The 21,559-nt window shown below is 33.6% G+C and overlaps 2 protein-coding genes across 2 annotated transcripts in view; one reads left to right on the top strand and one right to left on the bottom strand.

Annotated features, from left to right (window-relative positions):
- Pld (Phospholipase D) overlaps positions 1 to 21,559 on the top strand; it is a 384,903-nt gene that overhangs the window by 13,142 nt on the left and 350,202 nt on the right. The window lies entirely within an intron of this gene.
- LOC140432920 (uncharacterized) overlaps positions 1 to 21,559 on the bottom strand; it is a 79,600-nt gene that overhangs the window by 10,118 nt on the left and 47,923 nt on the right. The window contains exon 3 of the mRNA XM_072521093.1: positions 11,131 to 11,389. Coding sequence (XP_072377194.1) covers positions 11,131 to 11,389 — 259 coding nt within the window. The remainder of the gene's footprint in view (positions 1 to 11,130; positions 11,390 to 21,559) is intronic.

Below are 21,559 nucleotides of genomic sequence, written 5' to 3'. Positions count from 1 at the left end.
AAGTTTGTTATAAGATGATATCCTCAAATCTATAGGAAAGAAATGGATTGGTAAGGTACAAAATAGAAAAATGTACTGATTTGTGGTTCCAGTTTCTTCAGATGGTGCTTGAATTTATTTTATTAATGACTGACATGGTTGAGCTGATATTTGGTTCTCGGATGATAAAGGCTAGTTTGTAGAAGCAGTTGAGGTTTTGTGGTTTGGTATATAATGTAGTTCTAAGTGGTGAGTTTAAATTGTTTAAATGGTCTTTTCACAACGGATAATTTTGAATTATATTTTTAAGCAAATGTGAAGGATATCTATTGGCTACCAGTTCACATATGATAAGGATCGTTAAGTGAAGACAATATATGATGATTAATGAATTTATTGAACTTATCGTTACTCATAAGGAGTAGATTTGTCTTCTTTAAGTGCCGTATCTTTGAGTAATGACAATATACGATGGCAAATGAATTCATGGAACTTTTCGGTAATCAAAAGGAGTATTGCCATCTTCTTTAAGTGCCGTATTCATTTAATCATTATTTTGTTCTTTTTCATATCTTCTTCCACTTATCTTTCCTTCCATTTTAACTTTTTATTGATATGTGTCACCTTTTATCATGTGCTCCTCGCATTGTTAAAATAAACCGTTTTATAAACCGTATTTTTAATTCTAAGTTAAGACCCCGACTATAAAATACTTATTTTTGAGATTCTCCTGAGTATGTGACCTAGGAGATGAGATAGTGAAGTCTAAGGGCCCTAAAGTTCTTCGACTCATCCTCAAAATTGATATTTTTGCTAAAATTTTATCCTGTGGTATGGGAGGGACACTGGTGCTAGTCGATGGTTCATTACTAGTTCACCTTCTTTATATTTTACGTAAGATTCTTTTTTCCTTAACCAAGAGCTTGTTAAGTTGTTTACGTTTGAGTATTAGCGAACTTATATAAGTGTTATATGACTGAAGAACAGTTTTCTGACAGTGGCATCGAATTAATGCACAATTTCTTGAGGAATCCCGCCGTTTTTCTTGCCCTGTTAAATATTTATCTGTGATTTGTTTCTCAATTAACCGTTCTCGTAAATTGGACGGCACATAAATGGTGTCTTTATTTATAAATCGGAGCATCAAAAATATTTCAATCAGAGCATTAAAAATATTTAAAATTCGTTATTTCTCAAGCACCAAACTTTTCATTTTGTTGGGTTATGTTATCATTGTTGTTCCATACCATGCAAGTTAAACGTTTACTTTGTACTTTGATAATCAAGAAAATTAAATTTTTCTCAGAAATAATCTACGAATCTTGACAATTGCGTTTCCTTACACACGACTATACAGACCAAACAAGCATCTGTGGTTAGTACTCTTTTTATTGACAGACTAAATAATTGAATATTCTTCTGAAATAAAAAGAATATACTATTTTGAGTACCTATTTTACATCTTCTTCTTCTTCTTCGGCTTTTCCCATTATGAGTTCGCCGTTTTCGTCTTCCACAGCACTCTATTCTCCCAGTCACCTTCTCTGAGGTCTCTATCTATCATAGCATTTCCGACGTATGTTTTCCATCTTGTAGCAGGTCTTCCTCTCCGTCTTCTTCCCGGCGGGTCCCAGTTTAATATTCTTTTCGGCCACCTATGCTCTGGCATTCTTTGTACATCCCGTACCACTGCAGGGCTCTGTTTTTCAACTTTTTTGTAATTGAGCATTTTACTTCCATTCTGTTCCATATTTCCTTCGTTCTTATTCTATCCGCTCTTGTGATTTGTAGACGTCTTCTCATAAAGTCCAGTTCAACTGTTCTTATTTTATTTCGTATTGTTGTTGTCATTGGCCATACTTCCGCTCCATATAGGGTAATATTCATCACTATGCTTTGAAATATCCTCTTTTTGTTTTCTTTGGTTAGAGTGTTGTTCCATATCACTCCATAAAGTGCTCTTGTGGCTTGTTTTCCCCGTGCTATTTTCATTTCTATATCTTTCATACAAGTACCATTTCGGCTAATCATTGACCCTAAATACTTAAAAGCCGTACAACTCTTAATAGACTCTTCTTCTAAACTTAAGTTCAAATCTGCAACCTCGGGTCCAATACATAAGTATTCGGTCTTGCACATATTTATCTTGAGTCCCCAAAGTTCATATTCTTCCTTTAATTTCCTTATCATATATTCCATATCCTCTTGTGCAAAAATGACTTGATCATCTGCGAAAAGTAGTGAATGTAATATATTCTCTTGTACTGGTATGCCCATTGTTCCGCATTTTCTATACCATCTTTTCAAAGCCTGATCTATATATATATATATATATATATATATATATATATATATATATATATATATATATATATATATATGTTAAGTGTAGGTGAGAGACCACATCCCTGTTTGAGGCCTTTTGTTGCGGTGATTGTTTTTGTTATTTCATTACCTAACTTTATTTGCACTTGTGTTTCTTTATACAGTCTTTGTGTTATATTCACCCATTTCTCTCTAACGAGCATTCTTCTCATTGCTTCCCATAGTTGTTTCCTGGGCACGCTATCGTATGCTTTCTCTAAGTCGATAAAGGTCATATGTGTTTCAATGTTTTTTTCTTTGTTCTTTTCAATCACCTGTCTCATAATAAATATATTATCTAAACATGATCTGGCTTTTCGGAATCCGGCTTGTTCTTCGCTATAATGGTCCATGTGTTGTTCTAGTTTTTCTTTTATAACTGATGAAAAGATTCTTGCTATTGAAGGCATTACACTGATCCCTCTGTAGTTATTTGGTGACCTTTTGTCACCTTTTTTGAAAATGGAGGACATGTATGGTAAATTCCACTCATCGGGAATCTTCTCTCCTGCTTCGATTTTATTGAACAACATTCGTACGAATACGAATACGAATGTTTACATCTTTAGGTATATATTCGACTTCCGCTCATTTGCTCAATCGACACGTTGTTAATGCGAATGAAAATTTATTTTATAAACTATATCTAATGTATTTTTTTTGTTATTATAAGCAGAAATATAATATTATATCGTTACAATGCAAAGTGACCTGTAAGGAAACATATTTTCTTACACGCCGCCCATGATCGAATTCAAAATTTCTTATAATTCGTGATGGGCAGGTGATTTCAGCAACATTTTACTACTTGTGGAGCGTGATATTGGATGACCTATTTCATTTAATATTTGCCAGACTATAGGTGAGGAATATTGACTTCAAGCTATAAAAGATTACGAAGTTTTAATGAATTATAATAGAGGCAGCTTACAGCAGACATCATGTACAATGGCTGGTCTGATCTCGAAATGGTAGGTAATCTACTCTCACGAAAGGAAATACAAATAGAAGCAGTTAAATAACCGAAAACAGCCAGTTTTAATTTCAAGGGTAAAATGATTTTATTAAACATCCTATTGAAATTCCAACCACCATCATTATTCGGACTTTATAACCTATCAGGTCCTCTTCTTAAGGATTTTCTTTCAGTCCTCTTTTGCTTTAATTAGTTAATGAGCGTTTTCTTTCTGAGTTATTTGGTTCATTCATATTACATATTCTTTAGACAGTTTTAAGTTGAATTGTCTTCTCCTTACACCATTATTATTTTACCTTTTAGACATTTAATTTTCACAGTTCTGGGCCACTCCGGCTCTGTAGAATAAAATAAAATTATCAAGATATGCTCATATGTTTACCACTCATGCGAAGCGTTGCATCTTGAACGTTTCTCACCGCGTTCTCCTGCTGAAGATTAATTGCATATTTATAACACTTGTTTGTTTCCATTACTTTTTAATTTAAAAATAATATGTTGCATCCATCACTGCGTCAGCTAACAGAAAATGAAACGAGCAGAAAATTGTTTATAAAGGTTTAGCGGTTTTCGGTTAAATAATGGCTATGACCTTTGTTGTTTACGCAGATTGTGATTATTTGTTTTCCAATTATTTCAACAAAATTTTTTGGACGGCGAGGCGTGTATAAACACTTAAATTTGATAAATTATAGACATTTTTGAAGGTATAATGCAGCTATTAATATTCATTTTAATATAAGTATTCATTTTAAGCGATTTGTCCTTTCGATTTGGAGTTTGAAGAAGCTTACGTAAACCAGAATTAGACGTAAGTCCTAGAATATGATTAGATCAGACATTTCTTTGAAGCGAATTCATATTGAGGCTGCTTACGGAAGCCCGTGACCAGAATGGGGTCGAGGAAAGAAATACGTACAATTCATAATAGAAAGAAAGGTTGAAGGAAAAATGGACCCAGAGGGAAGAAAATGATCGTGGTTAAAGAATGTAAAAGGCTGTACATACATGGAAGTTCATTCACTATTAACACCAGCACAAAACAAATAATACTTTGTCGATATTATTTCCAACCTTCAGTACTTGAGGAGGCACTTAAAAAAAGCAAGAAGCGCATTTTGCATAGGAATAACGTTAAATATATTGTAATATATTAATAAAATTTAAGAAGATATTAATTGTATATTTGATACTATTTGTTTAGCTTTAATAATGAACCAAACCCAGAAATAACATCGCGCGGATTGGAGTTGTGAAACTTTAGATGACATACAATCGTCAGTATGCACCAAACTTACGAAAAATATGAAATTAATTATTAATTAATAATGTATTTCCATGTAACTATTAATATTTTCATGGAAAATACAGGCTATTTTAAGTTGGGCCATAAAATTTAAAGGTAATTGAAAGAAAGAACCCAGCACAGTCTCAATTCTGACTTCTTGGGAACTTACAGATAGCCTCGAAAAAATTATTGAATTAAAATATCTATGGTAAAACAGTTGTATACAAGACTTAAATAGTCTATATCAAAAATCAGGCATACCTTAGATAATTTGCCCTTTTTAATTAAGTCTTAGATGAAAATATCTCGCTTATTAGCCTATTTTCTCGGTCTTAAGAAAAACCTTGAAAAATCTGTATGCTTCCAACACAACACCAAGTTACGAGTCTGTACTAGACCCTCCTAGCCCGTATTGTTTCAAGTAATCAAATGGATTTTAATAACCGTTAAAGCTTTTTTGGAATACTAATGAACAATGAAAACGGTTATTACAAAAAATAGTATACATTAAATAAGTTGTTGACATTTTTGCAGACCATGTGTGTTTTAATCATATTACTGGGGCATTACTTTTGTCCACGGATTTAGTATATGAACACTCTGTATTGCAAAGAATTTTTTAACGACCCACTTTATAAGCACAATGCATTTTATAATAACATCGATTTCAGCCGGGTCAAAACGAGAATCACAAGACGGACTGGACTGACCCTGGAACAGTAAAACAAGTTAACGAAAGGAATTTCCGGTGGATTCTGAAAATACCGTATTTGCATATAACAGTTCGCATATTGCATATATTTATAAAGTATTTTATGGCTGAATAATATTTTACTATTACATATTGGCGGGATTTATAACGCTTTTGGAGAATCCAACTAGAGTGTAGACAAAACGACATTTAAGGTATCACGACAAGGAGCATTTTTGAGTATTAGGAAGATCTATAGATATAAAAATGCGAAACGAACAGAGACCTCATATTTTCAATCCTATGCTGTGATCTTTTTTGCTACACAATACCGTTACATTGTCACTTTACTTCCTGGGAACTACCACCCTTTAATTATAGCTCCATAGCATCGGTTTATTTCAATTATCACCTGGGAGCGATATTTTATATATATATATATATATATATATATATATATATATATATATATATATATATATATATATATATTTTTTTTTTTTTTTATAGCCCTTTTTCTATCCGAATTGTCGAATAAAGGCCTCTCCCATTTCTCGCCATTCATCCCTGTTGTGTGCTAGGCGTTTCCACATTGGTCCTGTGACTCTTTTGATATCGTCGCTCCAGCGCATTTGAGGTCTTCCTCTTGGTCTCTTCGCATCGTACGGTCGCCAGTTTCCGACTTCTTTGTTCCATCTACCATCTTCGAGACGTTCGTTGTGTCCAGCCCATTTCCATTTTAATTTAGCTGCTTGTTTCGCGGCGTCCTTTATTTTTGTTTTGTTCCGGATTGCTTCGTTCGTTTGCCGATCTATTAGTGAGATACCAAGCATCTGTCGTTCCATGGCTCGCTGAGTTTTTCGAATCTTGTCCATGTTCTTTTTTGTGAATGTCCAGGTTTGAGCTCCGTAAGTGAGAACGGGAAGGATACAAGAATCGAACACTTTGGTTCGAAGGTTTTGGGGTATCTTTTTGTCTTTCAGTATGTATGAGAGTTTTCCAAATGCGGCCCATCCCATTCTTACTCGTCTGCTTATTTCGGTAGTTTGGTTTTCTTTGTTTACCTTGATATTCTGACCCAGATATATGTATTCTTCTACATGTTCCACTTTTGTTCCTTGGATGGTTATCGTCGGTTGATCATCTTTATTCGACATTAGCTTAGTTTTACTCAGATTCATTTTCAGTCCTTTTTTTATGGATTCCGTATGAAGCTCATCGATCATCGTCTTCAGTTCTTTCCAGCTGTCGGCTATTAGTACTACGTCATCTGCATATCTTAGATGGTTTAAATACTTTCCGTTTATCGATAGTCCCTTCGTTTCCCAATTTAGTGATTTAAAGATGTCTTCAAGTGCGGCAGTAAATAGTTTTGGAGATATGGTGTCTCCCTGTCTTACTCCTCGGTTGATTTTTATTGGCCTCGTTTTCATTTCGTTATCCATCGTGACTACCATTTCAGCGTGTTGGTATATATTATGTATTAATATCCTATATCTAGAATCTATTCTGCTGTTGACCAGTGCTTCCTCAATGGCCCATAATTCTATGCTGTCAAAAGCTTTCTCGTAGTCTATAAATGCTAAACAGATTGGTAAATTGTATTCGTTAACTTTTTCTATTAGGACCTTTAGTGTGTGAAGATGGTCACATGTACTGAACCCTTTTCTAAATCCGGCTTGCTCTACTGGTTGATATACATCGAACTTTGTTGTCAATCTATTTGTAATTATTTTTGTGAATGTTTTATAAAGTTGTGATAGTAGTGATATTGGACGATAATTTTTCAGATCTGTATTGTCCCCTTTTTTGTGTATTAATATTGTGTTAGCAGTATTCCATTCCCTTGGTATGTTTCCTTCAAATAGGCATTTATTAAAAAGTATTTTTGGGTACCTGATGACTTCTCCTCCTCCTTCTTTCAACATTTCTGCCAGAATTCCATCACTACCCGGTGCTTTATTTCTTTTCAATTCTTTAATTGCATTTTCTATTTCTACTTCGCTTATTTCGGGCATTACTTCAGAATTTACGTTTGTTATTTGTCTTTTCAGATTTTGCTTTGAAGAGTCGGGGGGATCGTTTCTTGAGCGGTATAACTCAGTATAGAAGTTTTCAACTATGTTTGATATCTGAGCTTTGCTTGTTTCCAGTTGGCCTTGTTGATTTTTCATAGTTATAATATTTTTCTTTCCTAATTTCGGTTTGGTATATTTCAGACTTAGATTTTTCTCTATCACTCTTTCTACATGTTCTTGTTGTTGTTTTTTAATATCGTCTTTTATCTGTTTTCGTATGGCTCGATTAAGTTCTTTGTATTCTGTGGTATTTCTTTTGTTTAGTGACAGGAGCTCTTTTCGTTGTTTCAGCATATTCTTCGATTCTGCACTTATTTTGGATTTTTTGTTGTTATGGCGGGTTGCTACTTCTGAGCTAGCATTCAATAGTTCTTTTGTTATAACTGAGTTAATTTTATTAACGCTAAGTTGTTCTAGATTCAGTGCTTGGGCGGTTTTTAATTTGCTAGCATATTTTTCTTTATCGACTTTTAGCTTTTCTGTGTCTATTTGTATCGTGTTATTAAAGTTAATTCTACGTTTGCTATACTTAATCCTTAGTTTAGCTCTAACCATTCTGTGATCACTACCCAGAGAGACATTATTTATTACTGTTACATCTTCTACGATACCTTTCTTGTTACACATGATGTAATCGATTTCGTTCCTTGTTTTTCCGTCTGGTGATAACCACGTCCACTTTCTTTGTCCACTATATATATATATATATATATATATATATATATATATATATATATATATATATATATATATATATATGTATATATATATATATGTTCGGAAAGATTTCCGCGGTTAGTACAATTAAACTTAGAGCTAAGATTAATATTATTATAAAAATTAATATTAAACTCACCAGTCTTCCGGGTTGAACCGCGTCGATATCCATTTTGCCGAGCTTTCGACATCCTCTCTGATGTCTTCTTCAGGGCTTCCGAGGTCTCAGTCTCCCGAGCCCCCAGACACTACTACACTCACTAGTCACTTCTAGTTCACTCACTAGTTCACTACTAGTGAACACAGTAGTGAACTAGTGAGTGAACTAGAAGTGACTAGTGAGTGTAGTAGTGTCTGGGGGCTCGGGAGACTGAGACCTCGGAAGCCCTGAAGAAGACATCAGAGAGGATGTCGAAAGCTCGGCAAAATGGATATCGACGCGGTTCAACCCGGAAGACTGGTGAGTTTAATATTAATTTTTATAATAATATTAATCTTAGCTCTAAGTTTAATATATATATATATATATATATATATATATATATATATATATATATATATATATATACATATATGCCACCAAAGCAGGTGGTACCTCGATGCCTTCAACCACTGAAAGTGGGAAGATGTTGGAGACATTAGTTGGACTTTTCGGTTTGAATCGCAATCAGCTCGAACAACTGACGAAGTAGAGATACTGAAATAACTGTTATATCGTTCTATTGATTCCGATTCAAACGTGAAAAGTTTAACTAATTTGTTACGGTTTACGCCCAAGATTGGGTCGGGCACTTCCAGAGGACCTAAGGATGTAAGGAGGTTTACCTCCTCCTCATCATATAGACTGCACAGTGGGCTATCGGCCAATCCAAACAGATATAGATGCCGCCTGACTCTACAGTGACCGGAAAGCGTATTGACCACCAGAGAGCATTTTCTATGATTTAGAAGGAGAAGTTGGGTTGTAAGACTTTTGGATGACCCGCTGTTTCATACGTCCACCACTAGCACAGGAGTGGCCTGTCGATGATCACTCTCCAAATGTCACAATGACCCATCAGACCAGTCGTTCTCAACCAGTATCCAGAACTTAAGATGGTAGAATGGTTGGAACCTACTAGAAGATCCAAGAACAAAAACTGAATAAAATAATATTAAACCAAGAAATAACTAAGGACTTTTTGTGACTATAATGTGTTTCGAGTGGTGATGATTTTTAATTTCTAAAGATGTTCATTCTTTTGCTAGATGTCTTCTTAGGAATGCTTTTCATTGCAGAATTATATGTAACAAGCTCTACGTTTCCGGGTATCACACTCAATACATGTAAATAATACGTCAATATTCTGATTTTAATAGTTTTTATGATTTATTTATCTTTGTTCTTTCGAATGAACACGATTTCCTTACGTACTCTGTCCATCCAACCAATGCGCAATTCCCAGTTGTAGTATGCTTTGAAGACAAGCATATAACAATTCAGCATTATATCGTACTCAAAAAGCATTATTCTTACACATGAAGTAAGATGGGCAATGAGACAATGAATTTCTAAAGATGGGTCCCAATCGGTATTTATTTTTATGCTAACTTGATTTTAATGTTGGACATCGTTTTCGTCAGATCTTCGATAGACATTTTTTTTGTTGAGGCCATTTCATTCCACTATTGAAAAATATTGATATATCCAATCCATTCATCCATATCTTCCCAGATTAAAACCGATAAATATTTTGCTTTATCAGAAGAGCGCCCGAACTTGTAGCCGTTTGATCTTGGCCGCCATTTCATGACTGTCCTAGGAGAACACAATAGTGTAGTTTGCTTTGTATACTGCTCTATAAGTATTGTCTATGATCAGTGTTGAGACAACTAGCTACCACTGCCCAATCCAAGTTATGGTGCTCAAAGAGTATTTCATTTGGCCCCCATGTAGTAGATCAAACTTACGATTTTGTAGTCTTCATACTTTCAAGATATTTTCTTCGACAACGGATAAATATAGAAGTAAGGCACTTTTGAAGAAACTCTTTATTTGGTCTATTATATGTTGAACAGGTTTTGTTTAGATTCGATGTAAAATTACTTCTATATGAGGATTTTTTCATGTATGTACTTTGTCAGGATATGCAGGTTCGTCATTTTTTATTCCTTAGATGACCTTTACAATTTCTCATCTTACTATTATATAATTTTTCAACAATCTAGATGAGAACAATGATTTGTTTACAAGTTGGTTGATAATCTTTTAGCCTAAAATATGTGCTTCCCCTTATTTTTTTAGTGATATATCTACAAACCTTAGATTAGATTACTTCAAACATTTTTTAGGGAAAGACCCATAAAGTCATCTGAAACCGAATCTATTTATTCCGAGGTTATTCGGTCTGTATCTATGGTATTGCAGACACTCTCAATGATAATCTTGTCCTCCGCCTGCAGATGGATGATACTGGATACCTTTTGAACGATTTTCTCTTTCTTACACCTTACAAATGGATCTAACTTGAAATCTGGAGGCTGCTACGCTGCTGGAAATTTGGTTATTTGTTTCTTAAGTCTCTTTCTGCTGATATTTGTTTTTCCCCTAATTCCTAATTGGTAAAAATATTTTATTGGTAGACTAAATAAGTACACTAAATTTAGATGAAAACTAACATGATAACCTATCCTGTTTATTTTTCTATATACAATACAATGCCTCGTATTCCTGGTAAGGGAATCATTTACATATAAAAAACTCAATATTTCTGGGCAGACTTCAAGACAGGTCTGACAGCATTTCGTTCCAATTTGTGGTAATAAAATGGAGAACATGGAGTCACAAGAAAAAAGAAGCAGGTACCTGTAGATTATTATATTGAGTGTACCATGTTTACATCCCGCAGGTTGAAAATTGTTTGGAAAATCTGGTCTATTAAGCAGACGCGTAGATAGCATTTTATCCAGCATTTGAAATGTGTAAAAATTGTCAGTGTATTGTGGACTATTAAATATTGTGATGTATCGCAACAAAATGTATTTTGTAGCAACTTACCTTCTCGTACTATGAGTCAAAATCGGCAAATTCTCCTGTACCAACACGAAGGTGGCGACAGTGGTATCGTTGACTTGACTGCCGCATTCGGTGTGATTTATGCGCAGCGTGTACACGTCTTTGGGACTATCGGGCTCGCCATCGATAGCACATCTCTCGCCGTCCGCCGCTTCCACAGCGATCCTGCCCCCGAAGAAGGGTCCCGTGGAGACCTCTATTTCACTGGCGTGCGGAAGGCATTGTGTCGCTTTTGCGGAAACTGAAAACAATAAACGATTGTTTCGTTTTAGTGAAAGTACGAGTATTGTTGTTGGTTAGTGTATGTGTTATTGCACACGTTATTACTTCGATATACCGTAAACAATGCCGTACTAATCGTACGGATCTTATTAATCTTGAAATTAGTTGCGATGAGCAACATCGTCAAACAAACAAAATAATTTAATGCAGTAATGACTAAATACAATTTATTTTGTATACAAAAAATAATTTCTTGATGTTTAATGTCGTTTTTGTATAAGATCTGTTAAAGAAACGATAAAAAATAGAGCATGTATTTCTAGGAGAGAAAAAAATCCAGCAAATGCTCAAAGAAACAAATAGGAGAACATCAAAAAAATTTTAGGAGCGATATAAACCAAACGTTCGCACTAAAATAATTGTACACACACTCTTACGACCATCAAACGAGATTATAGCAATTTTTATAGTTTTAAAACACTTACTAGCGGACCAACTCGACATCGAGTTTTTTAAATGAAATTTTTATTTTGCGAGAAAAATTAAGAGATCAATACAAACAATATAAGCAAGAATATACATAACATTCATCGATAATAATGCAAGTAAAAAGTGTATTAAATATGACGAAATATTTCGTCGAAAACAATGTTTTTTGTTACAATGTCTCCATTTTCTGAAAACTTTTGCTTGGCACCGGGAGTTATGTAAACTTTTACGCCATCAAATGAGCGGGATCGAGACACTTCCGGTGTCGGATCGCAACCGGAAGTACATATTTAGATTCGTCTCGACGAGACCTTTCGATCCATATATACATTGTGGGGTCTAAAACTTAAAGTAAATTTTAACTTCCGGTCATCTCAAAACCGGAAGTGAATTTTTGTACCAAAAGTATATCTTGACAATCTCATACGTAATACTAATAATATTCCGAAAAAATATTTTAATAATCTAATGTGGTTTTTGAGTAAAGTGGTGGACAAGAAAAGGGCTTAGCGTTTTAGTATATAAGATTTGACGCAATAAAATACCAAATGTTTAGGACAAAGAGAAAAATAATGAAAAATTGTCTTCAATGTAAATTATGTTTAATAAACTTTTCCCTGAATTGATAATGTGTTTTCCTATGTCTTTAAAGTCCTTTAAAGGTGATATTTTCTTTTATATTTCAATGCATATTTTCAAATTCCTTATCATTTAGATCTGATCGCTTTGACCTTTTGATTTTTTATCAGGTCTTTTTTCTTATCCTCTCCGATTGCTATCCACAAACTCGCAAATCATCAATACTCACTTATTTTGGCATAAACTGGTGCTATCCCTAGACTTCACTATATGCATTCTTAATCTTACCTTTTTTTTTTGTCATTCCACTCATCCATTTAAGCATTCTCATATCTGTCACATCCATTCGTTGTTCTTCCTTCTTTTTATCTGCCCAACATATAGTTCAGTACATCATAGCTGGCCTTATGGCAGTTTTTTGTAGATTTTTTTTATTGGAATCTTTCTGTCACACAAGACACCACTCGCTTCCTTAAATTTCATCGATCTTTCCCTAATCCTACTTCATGTATCTCTATATATTTCTCCATTACTGTGTAATATCTATCCTAGGTACCCAGTACCTATGTACCTATTTTTTTCTATATTTTGAACCCTTTATTTTCTTAAAACATTTGTTTTACTCTCATCTAGACCATATAGCCTTCTTCAAAATGTAATCATTATTTTGCAATAGAGACCTGAGTCTAACTACTCGATGGCGTGCCAATAAATGCTACTTAATGTCTACACTATTGTACGAAGTTAAGGGATGGACGTTAACAGCAACAACCGTTCTTTTAATATGTGGTTGTACCGACGGTTATTAAAAATACCATGCATCGAGAGAGTATTAGATGATCGAGTATTGGGAAGAATGCATAAAGATAAGGAACTATTGATCGAGCGAAACTTACGGCAATGGCTCAGGCAGATCAAGAGGCCAGCACAATTATACAATTAGCACAAGATAGAGAAGAATTTCAGTTAATGATCGCCTGCCTCCGATGAGCGAGGAGAGGGCACATAAAGAAGAAGACCAGATAGCATCTATCCTACTCTACATGTAACTCTGCAATACTCCCAAACTGTAATTGTGCGCCACCTGCAATAGTCCTGTTTGCTTCCGAAATATTTTACCTTAGGTACCTTTACGGTTTCTCAACGTTCAATTGAGCTAGCATTGACTCGCTTTGGTGTAGATGGTACATTTAAGCGGTACGTGATGAAAGAATGAGTAGAGGTGTAAAACAGGGTAATCTCTTGTCCCTCCACTAATTCAATAAGCTGATCGACGAGAAGCTTGAGGAAGAACGGCCTGACCTGCCGATTGCAGATGGCTGGAAGATCTCAGTGTTAGGATACGCTGATTATTATATCCTGCTGTCCGAATCTGCCAAAGATGGGACCACTCAGCTCCGTCAATCTGTCGACTTCTTCGAGAAAAGATGAATGACAATGGAATGGCAAGAGTGCGGCTATCAGGGTTAATGTTAATTGTGGTAATAAGCACTCTTATTCCGTTACGCGTTCCCTCTTCTCTGTCGATAATGACAGAATTAGACAGATTATGCCGATTAAGCTGGTCGGTTACGTAGACAGAAGGTATAATGCAATTGGCCAGACCAGGGTAGCCTTTAACGCGCTGCAGACCCATATCGATCGTATTCGTCGAGCAGCACTAAAACCACAGCAAAAGATGCTTATCGTTAAGATCTGCTTGCTTCCGAGATACATAGATTCCATCATGTATTGATTTTTATGAACATTTTACTTTAATAAGTATTGTATTTGTTTCCAATTCTAAGTTAAAAATAATATCTAGCCGGTGCTACATTCTGCAGACATTGAGGTGAAAACAAACAAAAAGTGGTCGTAAGTTGAGTATTTTTTGATACGAGAATTAAGACAATTTTATAGCTTTTGGCGTTATCTCCAGTTATAAATTAGTAATGCTAATGGTAATTTGCTCTGCACCTTATATTAGTATATTTTGTTAGAAGTTACAGGCAATTACTTTTCTAATTCAATTAATTCTATACTCATTTGCATATACATAACGAGAACTTTCGCTCGACGGTAAGTATATGTTATTTGAGACGGCATAAAAGGCAAACTGAAAATGTGACGAAATATCTTTGAAAAAAAATTAAATTAAGGAAAAGAAAAATAGAATGCAGATTTCAATAACCTAGAGTGAAAAAAACCATTACAGGTTTTATCACATTTATAATTTTTATTTCGACAATTTTTTGAAAACATTTTCCGGATTGGAAATTGAAAAGTCACAAAAAAATGTAATTTTAATTACAATTCATTGCGGTTTATCCCCATGTATAAAATATTTAGAAAATAACAAGTGAATTTAATAGCTTTAATGGCAGGTGTGCCTTTAAGTGATTTTTTTATGTATTGTTGATCGGAAATTAACTATTGCGGAAACCTAGCTAAAAAAAATTTTTCTTGTTGCATTTCTTGATCTCATGTTTATGTGATTTTGTAGCCAACAAAAGATATGTCACCTAACAAGCAATTGTAAAGAGCAATACAGAGTAAGGCACCTGGTTTACGCGTGCTGGATTTGTGTTTTCAGCTTCTAAATCCAAAATAATTCACTTTATCAAAAAACATAGACCTAATCTACCTTCTATAACTCTAAACGGACTTCGTTTACAGTTAACTATTTGACACCTTTGAAAAAAGCTTATCTGGCGACAGTATATTCAGAAACTTAAAGAAAATTGTACTCAAAGAATTAATTTACTTAAATCTCTTGCTGGCTACTCTTGCGGAGCTGATGAAGAATCTCTCCTTAAAATATATAGAGTGTTAATTCGCTCTGAGCTAGACTATGGCAGCATTGTTTATATGGCATCTAGTAGATCCTTTCTAAAGTGTCTAAACACGATTCAAAATACACCCCTACGACTATGTCTTGATTCTTTCAAATCAAACCCTGCTGAAAGAGTTCGTTTTTAATCTTCAGAGCCATCACTCCATCTAAAAAAGCAGCAACTTCTAATTTCATACTTTGTAAGAATTTACCAAACTCAAGTAACCCGGTAATAAATCTTATCAATCCCATAGAACCTCCCCCAGCAAATGCATTCAATCACTCACTCAAATTACCACAAATATATCTCCTTTATTAGAGTCCATCAACATTTCCAATACTACTTCTATTTATAACCCAAAGACAGCTCCATGGATGCACAATCTTGTAAAATTCAATATTGATTTATGCAGATTTAATAAAACACAAACCACAAACTCAATCCTTAGAAAACCCTTCCAAAACATTCTCAACAATTCGATGAAATTTTGTACACTGATGCGTTCAAGAATGAAGACTGTTGTGGCTACGCTGTGTCCACATTGACGACGACAATAAGCTCGGTGTGACTGCCTAGAAATCGTAGTATCTACACCGCAGAATTATATGGAATACTCCAAAAATTAAAGACTTTAATTCATTATACTTCAAATGAAAGCAAAACAATTGCCATTTGTACTGATTCTACTTCCTTAATTTATTCCATAAGATGTATTTATTCCAAAAATCTACTAGTCCTGGAAACACACACCATCTGTAACCAACTATATTCTGCTAACATTAAAGTCATAATGATCTGGACTCCATCTCATGTTGGTATATTGGGAATCGAAAAAAACGAACAGATTAAGATATAAGATCGCCACAGAAACAAGATAAAATATGGCATGAATAAAATTAGTAGAAAGAAATCCGAAGAACGTAGAACAGTCGTTTCATATGCTTTGTGGACTTCAAGAGAGATTTCGACACGCTTATATATACGGTTTTATGGAAAGCACGGCACGAAATAGGAATACCAAAACTAAGATCACAATTCAATTCGAAAAATCAGTTAAAATAGTATCAGCATATCGCAAAACTTATGAAACAATCCCGGTACGGACAAAAATAAACGTATATATAACATAAAACAACTTCATCTATCAGTAATCCTTTTTATATGTCTTTGTTTCATAAAAATGTCGTGCATTTACTCTTAATTGGGATCATTAAAAACAAAGTCTTCGTACCTTATAATTAAGATACCTAGAGCTCAGAACAGTCGCAGTCGTCATACATTTAGCCGCGCTACGTTTAATGTACAGTTATATTTTTATTATCTGCTCCTAATGCAGGAATTAGATAGCGTGAATAGGAAAGTGGTAATTAGCGACTTCTTAATGTCGAAATTAATGACATATTTTAGCATTTATCAAAGAATAAGCTAGTCTATTAACCCAATTTATGTTTTTGTTGCTTTTCCATTCTTATTAAGGAAATGCTTACACATTTTATCTTTTTATTTGTATATAAAAGAACATGTTTTGCTATAGGTTTATATAAAAGTACAAAATTATACAGTTGTGTAGTAAATGAAGCAGTTAAGTCGTACATCAACCAAAGTAGTTGAAAAACAAATGATAAAAAAGCAATCACAATAAAAAAAAAACGGTAAAAGTAATTAAGTTAATGAAAAAATTATTTTTTATTGTCCACGAATTTCGTTCCACATGACAATAGGGATGTTCACTAATTTTTAAATATTGTTAAATTCAATAAGTTATAACATATAAAAACATAGCAAACATAAAATTGTTTAAAAATATATATTTCTTAAGATAAATCAATTCTTAATTTCAATTCTGATGGAGGCTAGAAAAACAGCTCCTCGCAGCGAGGCTATGGTGTGTGACGTCAGCAGTCGTATCGACAACTTGTTTTGTATAGGTATTTACGAAATGTGACCAGTTCTTTAAATATTTAATCACTGATAATGAAGCCAATTAAGTGGTGTTTTGTTCCTGGGTGTCTAAATACATCTAAAAACAATTCTTGTTGTTTTGTGAATTACATGTGAATTACCGCCGCGCATATCTCTATGATGAGAGGTAGACTGTTAGTGATCTAATAATAATACTTTTGCTATTTGTGGTGTGGTGTGTTACTAATAATAAGAACAATGAACCATAATTCTCGTAGGAGAAAGATTCTTGAAGTACCTACTAAAAAGTTCTGCGAATTCTTCTATTGCATTTACAGGTAAGCTACCTTTTTGCTCATTATTTTTAAATTATTAAAACACATAACCTCAAAAGGATAATGTAGTGATTTGATACCAACCTTAGACTAGCAATATTATTAAATCTTTTACAACCAATATTATACCTTGTTTAATTTCAGAATCAAATAATACACCAAGCAATGATGTTTTAAATGAAGAGCATATTATTAGAGATGCCTTGAGTTGTGATAACGAAGATCAGTCTGATATAGAGAAAAGTTTTGATAAACTATTCGTAGTGGAAATAAAATAAGATCTGCATTACTAAAATGGGCAGATACCGTCATTCCTGACAGTAACATAGAATAAATCATACTGCGGTCTTACAAATGTTACGGCCAGAATAAAAATGTTAGCATTAATACTTGTTTAAAAAAGTAAAAATTATCATTCAGAAGTTTCTACTAAAGAGTAATACCCACATGGAGGCGGATACTGTCCATGCGCTGATAGAGCGAAAGAGAAAAAACTTAACATTTCTATTTACACGCCCTGGGACTGGCAGCCGTTAGTCAGATAAACCTTAATGATATATACCGTACATACTATGGAACTAGAAGAATTTAAAAATTTAAGGTTTTTGTATGATGTCAAACATCTTAAAATCCGACTTTGATTAATAGAAAAGAGACATTAACAAACAACAAGTTCTTCTGTTAAACTGTGTTTAACTGCAAGTTAAACAAAACAGCATTGGAACTATGTTTTTAAAAAGTAATTTTCATGACGAAAACCAGGAAATTGACCTTGTTAGGTTTCGAAGGCGACACCTTACATTGCCAAAAGATTTGCAACTGGTATCACAAAGTCCAATACTTATATCACAACAAAAGTATAACGATCTATTGGCATTACTGTCAAATGTTCCTACATTTTGCCATGATTTTTATCAAAACTTAAAGCATACCTACTAGTAATACTAATGGTGACTATCCAGAAGGAGACTTATTTGAGGATGACTGAGTGGTTTGTACCTAAAATGCCATTTTTACATACATATTTGTATTTGTAAAGGTAAATTGTATGGTTAAATAAATTTTGTCAGTAAAAGTCAAATAGGATTGTAGTTGTTATTGAACACCCCATACTAATTCTTACAGTACAATAACTTTATTAGATGGATACAACACCATGTACTAAAACACAGGAACAAATTTGTTTTTAATTATAACAAATGTATTATGTAAATAACAATAAACAGATTGTTCTAGTAAAATATTGTTTCAATATCTTAATAAAGAGCTGCAGCAATAATACTTTTTGGTGAAAAAAAGTTTAAAACTGCTCTCCTGTAAAGTTTTAAAAATGAACATAGTGTTGATTCCTTCCGAGGTATAGATATTTGCATTTATTTTTTTTCTAACTTGCATAATAACTGCCTTTTCTAGTTTTTCCCTCTCTTTGTAGCAAACACCACTTATTTGGCTTCATTATCAATGTATAAATACTTAAAGTACTGGTTACACTTCGTAAATACGTATACACAACAAGTTGTCGATACGACTGCTGACGTCACACACCGTAGCCTCGCTGCGAGGAGCCGTTCTTCTAGCCTCCATCAAAATTAAAATTAAAAATTGATTTATCTTAAAAAATATATATTTTTAAACAATTTCATGTTTACTATATTTTTATATATTTCATAATCTATTGAATTTAATTGAATTTAACTATATTTAAAAATTTGTGAACATCCCTATTAAGTGAAATCTAGATAATCTCATATACTTATAGGTGCGAACGCTTCTTCTTATGTTCTATGCTTTATGAGTCAGATTGGGGGTGCTAGTCCCTCTGGGTTCGGTTTCTTCCAATTTTTTTTCTATAGTTTGTCATCAGTTCTTTGTGTTAGCTGTATATTTACTATTATTGACTTTTGGTTTGTTTCTATTCTGTTTATACTCTTTATTCTATCCCCTTTTTCTTTCCCTCGCATTAATTTTTAAAACGTTCTTACGGTTTTATTCCTTTGTTAATTATAAATCGCCCTGATGTTTATCCTTCTATTTCTACTTTTCCTTTTACTGTTTGGTATGTGCTTCTTTGATATTTTTGATGTCGCAAATATTTCGTATTTTGATGAACGTTTCCATATTTGAGTTTATGTTTCTATTGAATCAAATACTGCCTCTAAGTCTATAACTATAACAAGAAATTCATCTACATCTTTGTTGTATTATCGCTCTTTTTATTATCCTCTCACTGTAAAAATGTTAGTATGGAAGGATCTTTCAGGTCTAAAAACCACTTGTGGTGTTCCAATCTCAATATTTTTGTATAAAGTACATTCGAAAATGATTGATAGCACACATTTTATTGGACGTGAGATAAAACCCAATATAACATCATAAAACAGTGACTGAGATTTTCTAAAATAAAATATTCAGCATTGTTCTGAAAATGTTTGGGGTTTACCTAAAATGTTTAAACATACCAATTTATTTCCATTCTTATCTTAAATTTTGTAGTCATTTTAATCAACAAATTCTATAAGTACGTAATCTCTACAGGTAATACAAAATATTTACAATTTACAAAAGAAGAGGGTCTAGTTATAAACCCTTGACTTTCTTAGAAAGGACTCAAATTTCCAAGCGGCAGAACGTGTTTTACAGATTGTAAATCATTTTAGTTAAGATTAACAGGTTGTGTTGTTGTGTAAAGTCCTGTGATTATAACATGCAGAACTCTTAGTTCTATAATAAAAAGCGATATTAATCAGGGGCAGACCTAAACTGAGATGGAGACAACAAGTGGAAGAAGACTTGGGAGTATGGCAATTAGAAATATAGCAAGGACAATCAAAGAGAGAGAAGAATGGAGAAAAGTAGTGAAAACAGTGATGTCACACCAGAAACTGTAAAACCAAACCCGGAATATGGGGATGATCCCCCAAAAAAAGGACCTTTAAGAAGTTATCAATTATTCCGTTTTTTCTGCATTGACCCAACCCTGTATTTAGACCTTTCCTATAAAATTTTTGCTATCCATAATTTTCAAATGTATTGTAGATATTTTATAGCATACTTTATAGTTTTCAGACTGTGTCCTTCTTTTTTTTTAAGTACGTGCCTCTTTATTACTAGGTTTTTTTCTTAGTCCTCCAATAACAGTTTTTACCTTTCTAACTCTTTCATAGTAGTTTCTTTGTTATTCTCTGGTAATTGTTTTATTGTAGCATCAGTCTTCACATTTTCAATTGGTATTATTGCTCAATTTTTTTTATCTTCACAGATGCGTCTAAGTCAAGAAATTCCGATACTTAATAAGACTCAGAGGTTGATTATTTAGCACTAAACTATTAAAAGTGTGATTGCCTGTTAATAATTCGTATGTATCTTTAAATATGGTTCCATAAATGCTCAATTGGATTTAGTTTTAGACTATTAATAGCGTATGACATCCTTTCTAATATCTATATAATATATCAATATCATAATAGCTGATGAAGGCAGACAAGAAATTTGATATAGCTCCGACGATATTAGCAGATGAACTCTTCTTCTTATTGCGCCGTCTCCTTTCGAAGGTTGGAATTATAGCTTTGGAAACTGCTGTACGAAAGATTTCTGTGGGTGAGCGGTCAAACCATCTCCTCAGGTCTTTTAGCCACGACTTCTGGGGTCTTTCTACTGATCTTGTACTATGTACTTTACCTTTCAATAGGATTCTGAGCAATTCATATCTTTCACCTCTCAGCACATGATCCAAGTATTGTATTTTCCTCTTTTTGATCATGTATCGTCTTCAAAAAGTGTCTGAATGTATTCTTTCTATCTAGTCAGTTTGTCTTCTGTACTTGTTTCCATTATTATTATTTCTTAATATTTTTTCTTGTCTTTTTCTGTGTCTACGTGTCATTGCTTTTACGTTTTTATGGCCATAAAGGTATCGTATCTTTCCTGAAGTTGTTCATTTTCTAAGCATTTTGTTGACATCCAATTTTATTCAGCTTTTTTGCACCTTTTCTAATGATTTTATTGACTCGTTTGTATTCTATTGGGCATGTTTTGTTTTCGTCTTACTTTCAAGGGGTCCATGATCTC

This window comes from Diabrotica undecimpunctata, chromosome 1 (assembly GCF_040954645.1).
Source record: "Diabrotica undecimpunctata isolate CICGRU chromosome 1, icDiaUnde3, whole genome shotgun sequence".
NCBI lineage: Eukaryota > Metazoa > Arthropoda > Insecta > Coleoptera > Chrysomelidae > Diabrotica > Diabrotica undecimpunctata.
This window is presented reverse-complemented; position numbering and strand designations above follow the sequence as displayed.